At 37.4% G+C, this 15,098-nt stretch overlaps 2 protein-coding genes across 6 annotated transcripts in view; both read right to left on the bottom strand.

The window, feature by feature from the left end:
- Nucleotides 1–10,739, bottom strand: part of adcy7 (adenylate cyclase 7) — a 99,596-nt gene extending 88,857 nt beyond the window's left edge. For 3 of the 5 annotated variants that reach the window (XM_028475120.1, XM_028475149.1, XM_028475156.1), the window contains exon 1: nt 10,590–10,739. The gene's annotated coding sequence lies outside the window, so the exon portion shown is untranslated. The remainder of the gene's footprint in view (nt 1–10,589) is intronic. The other 2 variants (XM_028475114.1, XM_028475165.1) reach the window with 1 other exon arrangement.
- A 2,117-nt stretch (nt 10,740–12,856) lies between these two features.
- tent4b (terminal nucleotidyltransferase 4B) overlaps nt 12,857–15,098 on the bottom strand; it is a 39,589-nt gene continuing 37,347 nt past the window's right edge. Inside the window, exon 12 of the mRNA XM_028434706.1 lies at nt 12,857–14,829. Within this exon, the coding sequence (XP_028290507.1) occupies nt 14,674–14,829 (156 nt within the window). The 3' untranslated portion in view covers nt 12,857–14,673. The remainder of the gene's footprint in view (nt 14,830–15,098) is intronic.

Below are 15,098 nucleotides of genomic sequence, written 5' to 3'. Positions count from 1 at the left end.
GTTGTCATTTTGAAAGATTTTCTAGTTTTTCTGTTGTTGTTTTGCATATTCTTCTGTATGTTTGTAATCATCCTGTGTGTTTTGGTGGTAATATTGTGTATTTATGATCTCATGTTGTGTAATTTTGTTGATAGTGTTTATTTTAAATAATTTCTGTTTAATTCTGCTGTTGCTTTTTTGTATTTTCAGTAGTTCCTGGTTGTTACTTCGAGGGCCGCACAAATGTATACTGAGGGCAGCATGTGGCCCCCAGACCACCTTATTTTAAAAAGCCTACAACAGCCCATGCAAATCCCACTCACAAAGAAAGGAAAATCCAATCTTTGGGGTTTCAAGAGAAACTGTGCTTGTCTTTGTATCAAACAGCAAGTAATAACAGTCTATAACAATATGGGTCTGACAAGTTAGATTTTTCTAAACGCCTCAGCATGTGTCCACATAGTTTCCAAGCCTTGTCTTTTTAATGCTCAGGGGGCAGCAGTATAACAAATAAGCATCAGGCTTTAAAAGGGGGTAAAAACCTCATTCTTTGGAGGGTTCAAACCAACAAGCTGGGTCTCCTGCAGGCTCAGTGACGTCAATAACAGACACCCTTTGACTCTGACACGAAACCCAATCCAGGTTGCCTCCTGTTCATTTCTGTTATTTATCTGTGCTGAGGAAGTGTTCAATGTTACAGCCCCAGGAAATCCTGGGAGTGAAGGATAGAGGAAAGCATCACCTAAAGTGAAGGTCATCTCCACCCAAAACTGCCTCCACTAGAGCTAAAGCCAGCATGAGCAAAGAAAAGCTTAGGATCACTTTGAATACATTGAACAAAGCTTAATCAGAGTGAAAGCAATAGTAGAAGTTTGGTGCTACCACTGGGCTTTAATCTCTAATAAGATGGCCACGTTTACATGGGAGCTTTAATTCCTCTTTAATTCAGAATAAAAGTTCATTCCTCTTTAAACTGACCTTGTAAACACTTAATTCCTATGCAAATTTAATCCTGAGTTAAATTTAAATCCAAATTAGGTGGTTGGTTTATTCTGATTTCATTTCTGAATTAAATAATTCCTCTATCTTGTAAACACTTAATTCTGCTTTATGTACGACTTGCCGTGATGACGCGCTGGTAAAAACATAGTCCAGGATGGCCACCCGGACTCCAGCTGAGACTATTTATTCAATAAGAGCCTTAAAAGACGTGTATATAATGAAAAGAGTGGATGAATGGAAGCATAAACATGCAGACATTCACATGGACACACGGACTTATTACACATACTCGGACATCGGCAAACAGACAAGGCTTCATCAGGGCATGAAGCACCAGAGCTTCACTAATGATGCACGGATCATAATAAAGTTAATTTTAGACTCAACGTCCTGTATAGTGGAGGTAGAACAGCTGTTGCATTAACCGTTGGCTCTGATTGGCCAAAATATGAACTTCTATCTCATTCTCCTGCTCAGCAGATGAAAGTAACACCGTGTGTAAAAACAGTTCTCATGTGGCCTTCTAAGACAAAAAGAAAAGGTTCGTTGTGTGTTTTTTCCCGATGGACTTGATATGTCACGTTTGCCCCCTGTCCAATCAGAACCCTTCCCAACCCCCAGACCTAAAGCGTAATTGAATAAAGCAGAATAAAGCTGTTTTCCATGTAAACCTCAATTCAGAACTACTATTTCCAGGTAAACACAAAGCAGAACTTTAATTCAGAACAATTTAATCCAGAATAATTAAATGTATGCAGTGAATGCTTCTTTTAGACTCACACAATAAATGCATTTTTAATGAGGTGATTTTCTGTTTTTTAATTTAGAAGAAAACCCCAATGAAAAGAAATACAGATAAAGTGTCTATAAGATGCACAGCAAAAGGTTATGTTGAAAAGGATTAGTGGTGATCTCTGGCGGGAAGAAGCAGTGTGAGTTAATGTGACCAATTAGTCTCCAGTGTGTTTTCAGGGATTAGCACCAAGAGAAACCCTTCTCAATTCAAGCCCAAGGGGGGTGAGAGACACTGAAAGCTAAGAGCATGCTTTCAAGTGGATAAGTGAATGTGAGGATGAAAAAAAACTGGAGATGGAGAGAGAGAAGATGTGAGACATCATCACCAGCACAGTGAGTGGCTGGAAGCATCATCAGGTCTTAGAACTGAAAATACCCATTATGTCAGCACCCCTGCCTGCATGCACATGTGCGTATGTGTGCAAGAGTGTCTCTTTCATAAGGGAAAAATTGGTGTTATTGTTTTTTTATGACATACATCCAGGGCGTCTGATTGCAGAATCAGACTGAAAAAGTGCAATTCGCGTTCTGAAAACAAAAATATGTCTGAGCTATTTCCTTTTTCTCTCTCTCTTTATTTAAAATTGGGCCCTAAAATGACACTGAAATGCCTCACGTGCATGTTGTGGGACAATATCACGCATTTACATGCCATTTTCATGGGATAACGGGTGGATGAATGTCTAGATACCAAAAATAATAGGTGTGTGCCATCTAAAGGCTCAAACATACTCAGGCGGATACTCGCAAACCAGAGTCTGCGAGGAGTTCGCCAGGCCAATTAAATGCAAAGCTCAGGACGAACTTCTACGCGTAGTTGGTGTCACACAAAACACTGCTCGGCATTGAATCAACCCGCATTAAATGAAACACCAACCTGCATTTCACCTCCTGGTGAAACAGAGCAGGAGAGATGAACACAAGTTTAGAGGAGAAACTGGCAGACAAGCTACGACAGAACTAGCAACACCTTTAAAACACGTCCCAGGAGTACAAGGACTACAGTGCTAAGAATCATGGGATATGTAGGATTTTAATGGAAACTGATTTTTGACATCTGAAGCATATAAAATGTAAAACCCTATTTAGCATGTTTGATACGACTTAGGGAAGTTTAATAGCCAGTAAAGAAATCTAACAGTGAAAGATGATGAAAAAGAAAGCAAACGTGACGTGGTAAATCCTGAAACAGAATTAATTACATTTTTAAATGGAAAATCGCAGGCCCTAGATATAATTTGTCTCCGTGGGTTAAAAAATAACAATTGACATTCATTGCATCTCGTTAGAAATGATTAGACATCCAAAATTTTTAAAACCCAAATGTTTGGGTCAGCTGCTTAATCATTGCATTGCATTGTACTTTCATTCTGAATGGAGGTATAATAATAATTATGATATAATCTTGCAAAAAATTAAATAAACAAGACAACAGTCGCTCTTTAACATATACACAAAGGTAATGCCAGGATCTAAACTATACTGCACATTTTGATAGGATGCTAGAACAATATATTTTATAAAGTTGCAAACCAAAAATGGATGCAAAAGTTGAACAAAGAAGTAGAGCACATGTGCATCTCTATTTCACAGATGGCGTCAACCCTTCTTTGCAGGACTTCTCTTCTGTTACTTCCTGTGATAGCGCCGCATATTTCCTGCCAAAGTCACAGTCATATCAAGCAAAGACATAGTGTCATAGACTGCATGTGTTCATGATAGATCACAAGATTTGATGCCATTCCACTACTAAGAACAGTGGATTCAAAAACAAACTTTCTTTTTTTTTTTTAAAGTGGATCAAAATTTTAAAAAGAAACAAAATACTTCTTATTTTCTTTGAGCACTGATTATTCAGGACTCAGGCTTGAGTGTTGCCTGACAAACAGCAAACCAAAACGCATTAACAATGAGTAAACTTATAAATATTAGTTCACCAAAGCTTCACTAAAGTCACTCATTTTATCAAAAGTGCTTAACCATTTTCATAGAGGTTTGAGACAAACTAGTAAACACAGATAATACACTGATTATTACATGAAACAAAACTGATCAGTTGCAGGTGTTTGGCAATGGTAGGGAAAGCTTTCCAGGCTCAAGACTGCAATTAAAATTGGTCGTATATGCAACAATTTTTTCAGTGTGTGCGAGTGAAAATTCCATCTGGTCGCATCTGTGCGAGTGCGTAGGATAATCTTATTTTGAAAATCCAAAAGGAAGAAACTTCCTCCTGTGACTTAGGGTCTGACATGGACACTACACGCGCCGCCATGTCCCCAAACACACAGCTGCTGCGTCACCAACACTAGGGACAGACAAGGTCCATGCTGCATTCACGGACACTGGGACAAACACACACAGCTGCTGCGACACCAACACTGGGGACAGGCGTCCAGGCACACAAAACCGAACGCATGGGGGGCACGACGAATCGGACTGACGGAGCGCTTATCGGACCTAAGGTGTGAGGCGGGGAAGAACGCGCCAAGCGAGCGTACACACGCAGCGCACACACGATTCCACACCAAAGTGGAAGACCTCAGCAGAATCAGCATTGAGGGGCCAGAACTGATGGACTATGATGCCAGGCCAGATGTCCAGCTGTGGTTCTCCCAGAAGACGGTTAGGAGACTCCGTCCACTATAAGAGTTGGCCCCTCTGAGTTGAATTCCATGGGGTGAAGCAATGCAGATGCTAAGTGGGTTATGCTACTGTTAAGTTAATTCAAGTACAGCATTTCTGCAAAATAAAAAAAAACAGAAAACATGTAACCTGTTGTTATGCTTTGCTGTTATTTAAAACATTTTTGTTACGTCTTCTTTTAAAAGTATATAAAATAAATGACCTGTTATTTCTGCCACTGTTTGTTGCTGAAAATGGACACTAAAACATTATAACATTTCTAAAATATCATATCTTGAGTCATTGTCAATCCTCAACTACGGTACGCCAGTTAAGTCATTACAGCATAGCCATGCATCAGTATGCATGGCTATGCTGTAACCCCCCACCCAACCCCACACGCTCTAAACAAAAAAAGGGTGCGACCAACTGAGAAAGTTAGTCGCACCAGTGCCACCATTGGAAAAGTTTGTGTTGAGTCCGGGCTTTGCAGTTTGATTGATTAAAAATATATTTTCAATTTCATTAATTATTTTAAATTATAAAGTTATTTGACAGAATAGTAGACTGCGAAGATTTTGAGTCAGATTTTTCTGGTCTGGCCTAGAGTAAATACAGCATATGATCTATAATAGGGCTGGGGCGATATGCTTTTGTCCCGATTTGATTTTTATCCCAATACTTGGGTGCTGATTCCATTTATATTACGATTCGGATTTACTGTTATTATCACCATTCAATAGTAACGATTATTTTAATTTCCTTATATTTCCGATCCAAAAACAAAAGGTGCATCACACACTTCTAGGGACAATGTATGAGTCATTGTTTTATAAACACAATGCACAACACTAGCGATGGGTATGGAATTCTGTACTTTCATACCGACCGCATTCCATCGGTACTACTGAGTACCCATTCATGGAAAATCAAACAATTCTATGTTACATTTTGGTACCTAAATGCATCCTTTTGACTGGTATGGAGTGGGAGAGTAGGTGATTTTCCATGTCGGACATGAACACAGCATTGCACGCACAAGAGCATAATGACATCAGTCGTCAGTAGCTCTAGGCTCAGATGATAGAAACAAGTCAAAAGCATTGCTGTGCTTTTCAAAATGTGGTTCAGATTACGCTCATTCAAGCGTCTTCCACTCATTCAGACTGACTTTCCACAGCAGAGATACATTAGTGTGGATGTGGCTCAGGCTCAGCTCTCGCCTGAAAAACTTGACACAGTGTTAAAAGAACTGCACAACCAACGAAGTCAAACGGTATTATAACAGTATTATACCTTTATTTATTTTTATTCCATCCTCTTTTGCACATTTGTTTTAAACTTATTAACCCTCCATGGACCCCCATCAGAAAATGTGTACAGTTGAGTAGCGGTACTGGGAATCAGTTTTGTATCAGTTCAAATGTAGCGTTGCTCGCTCTTACGTATATCTTAACTGCAAATGAAAGTGCACTTCATTATAAATAAATATATATATATATATATATATACATATATATATATATATATATGTGTGTGTGTATATATATATATATATATATTGTCCTTTTTTAAACAAAATCAAGCAGAAATTGCAGGATATACCATCACCGACTTATTTTGGAACAAAATCACGCATGTATGCACAAATTTCCACCATAAAACGGGTGAATTAATGTCTGGCAATTTAAGTAAAAGTAAAGATGCCAAATCTTGCGTAAAATCTGGCATGATTTCAGCACATGCATTTGGCGCAGTGACAACAGAGAAATATGAAATAATAATTGTTAACTCACTTGACCGTATTAAGCATGTTTGGAAGGATTTCGGGACGTTTAAAAGCCAATAATTTTGAGACTGAAAATAAAAGCCTGTAGTAGCGTTAACCTAAGACAACATATAGAAACTTGGTAAAAATAGAAATATATTGATACAAAAATAACATTTCCAATGAGTATAACCCAACCGCTTGATATGATAATCGCCTGAAGGAATTTCAACGTCCTTTATTCCAAGCCATCTTTCTGTGTCGCCTACATGGTGAGCTAGGTTAGTGAGGCCGAGCAAGAAGAAAAACAAAACAGCCTCACCACTGCTTATTAAGAGGTTTGTTGCAAAACAACAGGCAAGAAAGTAGAGCGTGACATCACTTTAAAGCAATGTTTTTCAACCACAATGCTTTCCAAGGCACCTCATCAAGGATACGCCTCGGAAAAAAAGCCCAATATTACTCTGTCTGTGTGTCCACAATGTTCATTTGGTTATAGATATGCTTCTCTGCCTTCCACATTCACAGGAAGAGAATCTAAATATTCCTCCCTGTCAGCAGGTGGCAGTAGGTATAACACACTGGCATGCATTGTAATGCTGTAAAATTATTTAACGGTCCAGTAATTTGCTATTTTCACCCATCTCTATTTGTTCTAAGAACCCAACAACATAGTATTTGAAGTTTATTTTCCCAAACTCGCCTGTTTTCTGGAGTTTTAGTCTCTGAAAAGTTCCTTTCAGAGCGCTCCTAAAAACAGGCTGTTTTTGGGGCATATGCATGAGTGGGCGTAAACACACACTACTTCAGACGCTGCTCCGGCGTGTGTGCTTATCACAGCAGCAGCAGCAGAAGCAACAGCAGCAGTAACCATACCAGCCTGTCATTGCCCGATCTCGTTAGATCTCAGAAGCTAAGCAGGTCCTGGTTAGTAGTTGGATGGGAGACCACTAAGAATTTCAGGTGCCACAGTGGGGGACAGTCACTCCAGTGGTATCTGTCATTGTGTCCTTGGGCAAGGCACTTCACCCACATTGCCTACTATGAATGTAATGTGTAGCAAAACCATTGTAAAGTGAATAACACTAAACAGGGATATTTTAGGCAGTGGTAGGGAGGAGTAACTGAGAAAATACTGCTGTTGGTCAACCCGGGGACAAGCTTTACTCATTACAATTGACAAAGGGATTAGAAATTAAATCAACCAAATGATGTGCATCAGTAGCACAAAGGACACCATAATGATATTGATCCCTTTATGCAGTAAAGTGAGGCCAAATGTATGAGTCCTTTAGTGCACTGACATTTATGTTACACTGAAATATGATCGCACTAGTTGAAATCATTCAGTCATTGGAGAACAAATATGTAATGCATGAGCAAACATCTCTAAACACTATGACATCAATCACATTTTCTCTAAATAGAAAAACACCACTCTTTGATAGAAGATGTACATAATGTGGGCATTCATCTTTTTATTTCTTATCTGTTATTAACCTGCATTGCTTTCCTCTATTTAATGGCTTTGCACTTTACTGCTACCAACTAACCTCAATGAATCAAATGTAAGCCTTACTATGGTACAAAGTCAGAAAGTTGCATAAAAGAGTTAAACTAATAAATGATAGATGTAGCGTGAGATAGTAACCCATTGTGTAGATGTTTCAGGTCAGCGTTACAAAGCTCGGCAGAACTTCTGCAGACTTGTACAAAACAAACATTTCCCGCCCTCAAATATTTTGAGGTCAGGTTGGAAGAGAAGTCAACGTGTCACTGACAAGAAAGCTATTTAAGATTTGCTTGGCAGCCAGCTGCAGAATTTGCTCCTTCAAAATAAGACACTTGAACCTAAAAATTATAGTTGAAAGTAGAGAAGATTCGTTTAGCTCAATCTGTGGTCACATGAATGTGTTCCGACAGAGGCTGACAGTCATTAAAGCATGAGTTATAAAGGCTCATTAACAGCTAACACTGAGGCCTGCTCATTAATCTCATCAATGATCATTAGTTAGTTCACTGTTTCCCAAACAGGGGTACGTGTGGCCCTAGAAGTCCATAAACACTTTGCTGGGGCTACTTAGAAATCTTTATTCATTTATGTGTGGTACAATACACAAATCATCAAAACATTTACAACAAAATAAATCAGTTAAAAAACTCACAAAAATGTCAAGAACAGAAGAAGAATAGAGTTCAGAGGAGCCTGTTACCAGGGTTGGGGTCAATTACGTTTTTCAATTATAATTACATTTTCAATTATCCATGTTTAATTACAATTCAATTCTAATTACGGTTAGCAATTGCAATTCTTATTTTTGCCCTAAAAGTAAATTACAATTACAATTTTACTATTTTATTTATATAACGCTTAAAAACTGCCCACGTGGCCTCAAAGTGCTTTATTATCTCATGTAGTTTATATTTTAGTGTACTATGTACTGTATGCTTGTCACATATAGGCCTGTTGTAATGATTGTCTGTGTATTAGGGATGTCCCAATACAACTTTTTCATTTCAGATATGATACCATTATTGCAGCCTTGCGTATCGGCTGATACACAAGGATACGATATTGATCTGATACATCAGCATGAACCGTGCATACGTATATTACTTTTCTTTTAATTAAAAAAAATAACCTATTTTGTCGTGTGGAATGCTAGAAAAGGCTTGATCAAGTGATGTCACTCAAACAGAGAACATTAGTCAGCAACAGTAGGTATGAGAAAAACTGACCCATTTATTATTAACCAATTGGTTACATATATTTTAACCTTCAACATAATATCTACTGTATTCTACAATTGAATAACATAAATAAAAAAAAATGAATTGGGGAAGGAAAAAAAAAAAATCAGAAATTTGAATCCAATATTCGTTTTCAGGCTGATATCAGACCGATATCCGATATAGATACACCCCTAGCGTGTATGGTGTTGTTTTAGCATCGTCATATTTACATTTTAGTGCATTTATTACAATATCTTATGGAAAAGCCCAACTAGGGACAAGAGTTGGAATTTAGCAATAGCTATAAACTCTTTGTACTAAACATTCACATCATTATTATGATGTAAAATTGTCCCAATTTAAATAAAATTATATCTTCACACAAACCCACTACCACAAATTGACAAATTGTTATAGAATTTTCTTGGCAATTACGATTTGAAAGTCAGTTATCTAAACTCAATTACATTGGCAACAGATACAAATACAATTCTAATTACACCATAATTGTAATTAATTATCAATTCCGCAATTACAATTATAAATGACTCCAACCCTGCCTGCCATCATGTGAACAGTGATGAGAGGCTACTCATCTTTTAGAAGAGGTTCAGGGAGTACATGAGACAAAAAGTTTACAAACTACTGAGTTAGTTGATGAAACCAGTGGTTCTCAAACTTTTTTGGCTCAAGTACCCCCGTTCTCTTACTTTTGAATCCAGGTACCCCATTTGTCCAACTACAACATTTTGCTCAGAATTCTGTGAAAAAAACAACTATAGAGCATAATGATAGAATCTAAAGAATATCATGTTGTAAATAAGTAGAATGAAACACTATTTAGTGCCTCCTTATTTCTATTTATCTTCCTCCTGATGTGGAACCAAGACTGATCCTTGTATTTTCACTTCATGTTCTAATCAAAATCATTTCTATCATCATTGTGTGTGTGTGTGTGTGTGTGTGTGTGTGTGTGTGTGTGTGTGTGTGTGTGTGTGTGTGTATTTTGTTGTTGTCTGCTCTTTTTAGTATTCAGTATATTTTTATCTTTGTGTGTTGTTGGTATTATTTAAATTATTCTATGTCAGTCTGTGTTTTTGGTGTTGTTTGGTTGTTTCTGATGTCACTTTGTACGTTCCACTGTTATTTTGTAGTGATCGTTTGTATTTTTCTCTCATTTAGTGTGTTTTTGGTGTCATTTTGTGTATTTTGTTGTTTCTTCTTTTTTATTATTTTCTGTTTTTTTTCTTTCTCTCTTACTTTGTGTGTTTTTGTTGTCGTCTTGTGAGTTGCCGGTAATATTTAGTATGATTATCATTATTAACTAAAAATACACATCATAAAACCCCACATTTTTAATGGTTGCATCTGTTAATTTTCCTCTCTCTATCTATCTAGTACCCTGCCATCCCTATTTGAGAAACAGCGGTTTAAATGAACACAGTGTCAGATGGAGCAGCAGCAGCTCCAATACTGGAGGTAACGCTCTGTGTAACTTCTACTTTACGACAGTGTGGACGACGCCAGTTCAACTCTTTTAAAATGCCGTGTTTGAATGTATGTCCACACTAATGAGACTGGAGGTAAAATAGAGGAAGTTTTGTGTTCAACAGTCGCAGGAGCAACAGGTCGGTCCTCCAGCAGCTCTTTAACCGTTCTACAGTTAATAGTAAATAGTTCTCCATCCTACCTGTGGCTCCACTGTCTGTCCGCTGCTCCCACTGACTCTTTACACGGTGGAACATAAACACCCGGCCCGGTACCTGCTCCCGCTCAGCGCGTGCTGCTCAGTGCTCAGACGTCCACGAGCTCGGTTACCGCAGAAAGTATCAGCGCGCGCTGCTGAGGACGCTCCTCCCCCTCCTCCATCGTGTCCATCACACCCACGCGCACACGCCGCGTTATTAAAGCCTTTATTTAAACACAGCTCAGGACTTTTTAATGGATTCACAGTGTGAATAAAGCCCTTACTGAGTAAATTATTGTTGGTTTTTTTTTTTTTGTTTGTTTTGTTTTAAAATGATTCACAGACATTAGTGAACCTACAAAAAATTAAATGACCAGACAACAATTAAATGCATCACATCATAGACGACCAATCAGATTAAAAGTAATGTAATGCAGCAAAACAGCATTAAATGCTGGTTATTTTCTCAGTTTTAGAGTTCATAAATGTAACCACACTTCGAGCCTGACTTTTTTTTTTTTTTTTTTTTGATTGAATGAATTGGTGTTATTTTTATTTTACAACTAATTGTACATTATTGGCAAACCTTTTATTTTATACAGATGCTTTTGTGGAAAATAAATCAAGTTCCAACTGTGGTAGATTTGATATTTTCCTTTTTAAGTTTTGACATGAGATGTTTACTGTATGTGAGAGAGCCGTGACAAGATTTATTACCAACAATAAATGTGGGGGTTAAAGTAACTAGTAACTTTTACTCTGAGTACTATTTATTTGAGCAACTTTTTACTTGTACTTGAGTATTTTATGTAACAGTACTTGTACTTGAGTAGATATATCACTCTTTACACATTTGGTCCTTGTTAACGTTCATATTTTACTCACACAGTCTTTCAATCAATCAATCAATCTTTATTTGTATAGCGCCAAATCATAACCAATGGTATCTCAACCATGTCGCCTGTTGATTTCCACAAAGTATCTGTGTCTGTGTGTGTGTGTGTATCTGTGTGTGTCTGTATCTGTGTCTGTGTGTCTGTAGGCTCACCCTCACTGGAACATCTACTGCAGTCCAGGGCCCATAGGTGTCACCTTAATGTTAGGTCACGGGACAAATACAGACCAGTTTGACGTCAATGAGCAAATTCAAGATTAATGTGCCCTAGTTTGCACTTCCACTGGTCACAGAGAAATTATATGTTAAAGCAGGGGTCACCAACACGGTGCCTGCAGGCCCCAGGTAGCCCTCATGGACCATGTGAGGGGCCCCCAGGAACTGTAGTCACCAATGAGCTCCAATGAGAAAGATAAATACATAAGATATGTAATTAGTACTTTAAATAGAATTAAATACTGCTGATAAGGTTTTTGTATTAAATTAACCATTGTTAAATGTTTATTTTCACTGAAACATTGGGACAAATGTTTTTAAGTGTTGCAGAGATTTGGTGTATGGTCAGTGGTATGTTATTTATAATATATTTTCAAAAACACAAGGTGGATTTTTGTAAAAAAATCAGCTGATTACAGCCCATCACATGGAAAGATTAGTGTGCATAGTCTGTCAAGTCAAATAGTCCATTAAATGTAAAAAAAAAAAAAAAAAAACAACCTTTCTTTACTTTGATTTTATGTTAACATTTGTTCTTCAAAAAGAAAGTTAAACTCATAAATTTAGCAGCCCCAGAAATAAATCATGCAATTGACAATTTTTCACTATTAAATTGCAGTGGTTTCTTACCTTTATGTTTTTAAAATACATCCAGTCTTCTGCTTAAAATCATCGATGCACTATAACTTACCTTAAATCTATTGGAAGTTCTTATTCTTGCAGTGATTTAGACTTACATCATGAAACTGGTTTTCACATCTTCACCTTGGCTGGAGTTTCAAACTTCTCAGTAGCTGATAAGATATATATATTTATATTGTACGTTATATTGAACTAATACACTAAGTCCATAAAAACAGACCTGGTAATTCCAAAGGTTGGCTAGGAAGACACACATACCTTGACAAAAGTCATTTCTCATTCCATTACTGTGCATTCATTGTGAAAATACTATGAATAAAGCAGTATCAAATGTATCTGAGCTTCTTCACTTTGGTTCAGTGTCAAAATCTGCCAATGGCTCAATCCTGTTACATTAAAAAGTAGAAATTAACATGAACTCACTGCTGCTGTAAATTAGCACTTATTATAGTGTCTGGATGAGTTGGACATTTCACTGCAGCCAATTTGAATAAAACAAAACTGCATGTCAACATAATGGTTTGATGGTATCATTTTATTGCATGAATTGTAAATAGCTGCAGAGAAACAACATTTCAGATGAATAGTTAAGTTCAAAGCCTTCCTGAAGTGAGGAGCTGCTCCACTGACATTCAGATGGCACAACTTCACCTTTCCTCCTTCTGTCCACCATAAACACCAGCGCTTATATACTGCATTTTAGCCTCAAAGTGATAAAGAACTGGAAAGCTGTGTCAGTTCAGACTGTAAGTAGAGTTAAATCTACCTTACAGGGTAACACAATCATTATACAGTCACTGGGGTGGATAAATCATCACTGTTTTCTATGGCTGAATATTTGAGTCCAGGGCGATTAAACTGTGCTTTAAGATTATAGTCCCTTTGAGCAAGTGACCAGTTCTTCATATCATCTATGTGCCACTTTGTGTGTGATAGAAATGGATCAGTCTGTGCCAATTTCAAATGTAAATGTTTATTCAAATGTAGTATATAAGCGTGGAGTCTAAGATTTAGCATGATGTCACCATCTACAGGTTAGTTTTTGTACTGCAATAACAGCAGGTAATATATTAAAAAAAACACAAAAACACTCCCTTTTAAAGTAAGTAGGCCAGCCACCAAAAAAACTCAACTTTCTCATATGATTTGTAAAATGGTCTCCATTTTAAGTAACTTGGTCACTTACTCAAATAAAGAAAGAAAAAAAGAACATAATAAAAGTTGGTAATTTTACTCAATCTGAATGTCTGTTTCTACCCCACGACTTTTATTTCAAAGATATGGGCTCTATAGTTAATAATACAACTGTTCATACTATGTTCATATAATTAATAAAAAAATAAATACATTTAACAAATACAAATAATTTTTCGATTGGTAATTACCAAAAACAGATTATCGCCCACAGTCATAAAGTTGACACATTTCAAGTGTAGGATATTTTTTTTTGTCAATAAAAACCATAAATCACAACATATTGATAGAAATCTGCCTCTACTCTGCTCAGCTAAACGTCTGCTCACCTACAGAGGCCGTGCAGGTGTTGAGCACCGGCTAGTTCAGGGCTACAAACGTTAGCACTGTAGCACTCACAGAAACAATCAGGACAAAAAGAGATGCTGATGATTTGTGTTGGCAATGGGGCCAGAGCTAGCTCAACTCTGGCCGAAAAAGCAGTGGGTACAATATAGTAAAAAGGTCATATCAAACACATTTTCTAGCATGTTTTAACTGTCCATTTTTTTTCTGTTTACGAACCTTTTTTTCTTTTTATACAAATCTTAGAATAATCTGTGTTGAAATAACAAAGCAAATTTAACTAGCAAAACAAAACAAAAAAGAAACCTCATGCATAAGTGTTTCGCCACTCTTACTGATTGCATTTGTAGGCGATCACTTTAAACCTTGGTTTGTTGTTCGACCTCGTATTTTTTTAATTTTTTTTGTGTGTGCGTACATTTTAACCATCTGCTCTTTTCCATTATTATTCAATAAAATTTCCTCCATCCTATCTTCCTGCCAGCTATTGCTCTGGGGTCCATATGCCCACTTTGTCTATTCCTGCACAGCACGAGCTGTGAGGGCGCTGGCTTCATGAAGGAACAGATTATTTTGGAAACTGTTTTTTAAAAACCTTTTTGTACTTTTGAGTTCAGGTCTCACATTTTAATTTTTTGTTGTTTTTTTTGTCAGTTTTCTTTCTGCTAGAGGCTAGTATGAACCTCTGGAGGCTGGAGTCTGGCATCAGAGGTTGCCATGATGACAGTCAGTCAGTTACAGACAGGAACGGCGTTTGGGTAGGATTGGGGGAGGGGCACTGTAGGAAAGCTACTCCTATCTGCACAGATCCTCATGTGTGGAGTCCCGCACATTTTTCCTCTTCTTGCTGTTGCCATGTTGGTGTGGCTTGTTGTTAGGGTGACTTTTTGTGTTAGAGGAGTTCTGCTGCCCGTGATGGCCGCTTTTGTTGTGTGAATGAGATATCCTGGCCTGGGAGAAGAGAAGAGAACAGAATTCACTAAGAGATGCTGCTAGAGTTTATTCAGCACCACCTGATCAATCAAAGGAGTCACTATATTGTGAATAAATCCACTAATAGTAATTAATCACAGGTTAAGTATACAATAATCAAGTCAGTCAACAAGTGTTAATCCAGATTACTGATCATTGATCATTTCATAAGCCTTTCCTACAGTAGTTTGTTGTAAATGCTGTCTTTTAAAGCTGCTACCCTGATATTTTTTAGAAAGTTTCTATTC

This window comes from Gouania willdenowi, chromosome 3 (assembly GCF_900634775.1).
Source record: "Gouania willdenowi chromosome 3, fGouWil2.1, whole genome shotgun sequence".
NCBI classification, from domain to species: Eukaryota; Metazoa; Chordata; class Actinopteri; order Blenniiformes; family Gobiesocidae; genus Gouania; species Gouania willdenowi.
The sequence above is the reverse complement of the archived record's forward strand: the minus strand, read 5'-3'. Positions and strand labels throughout refer to the sequence as shown.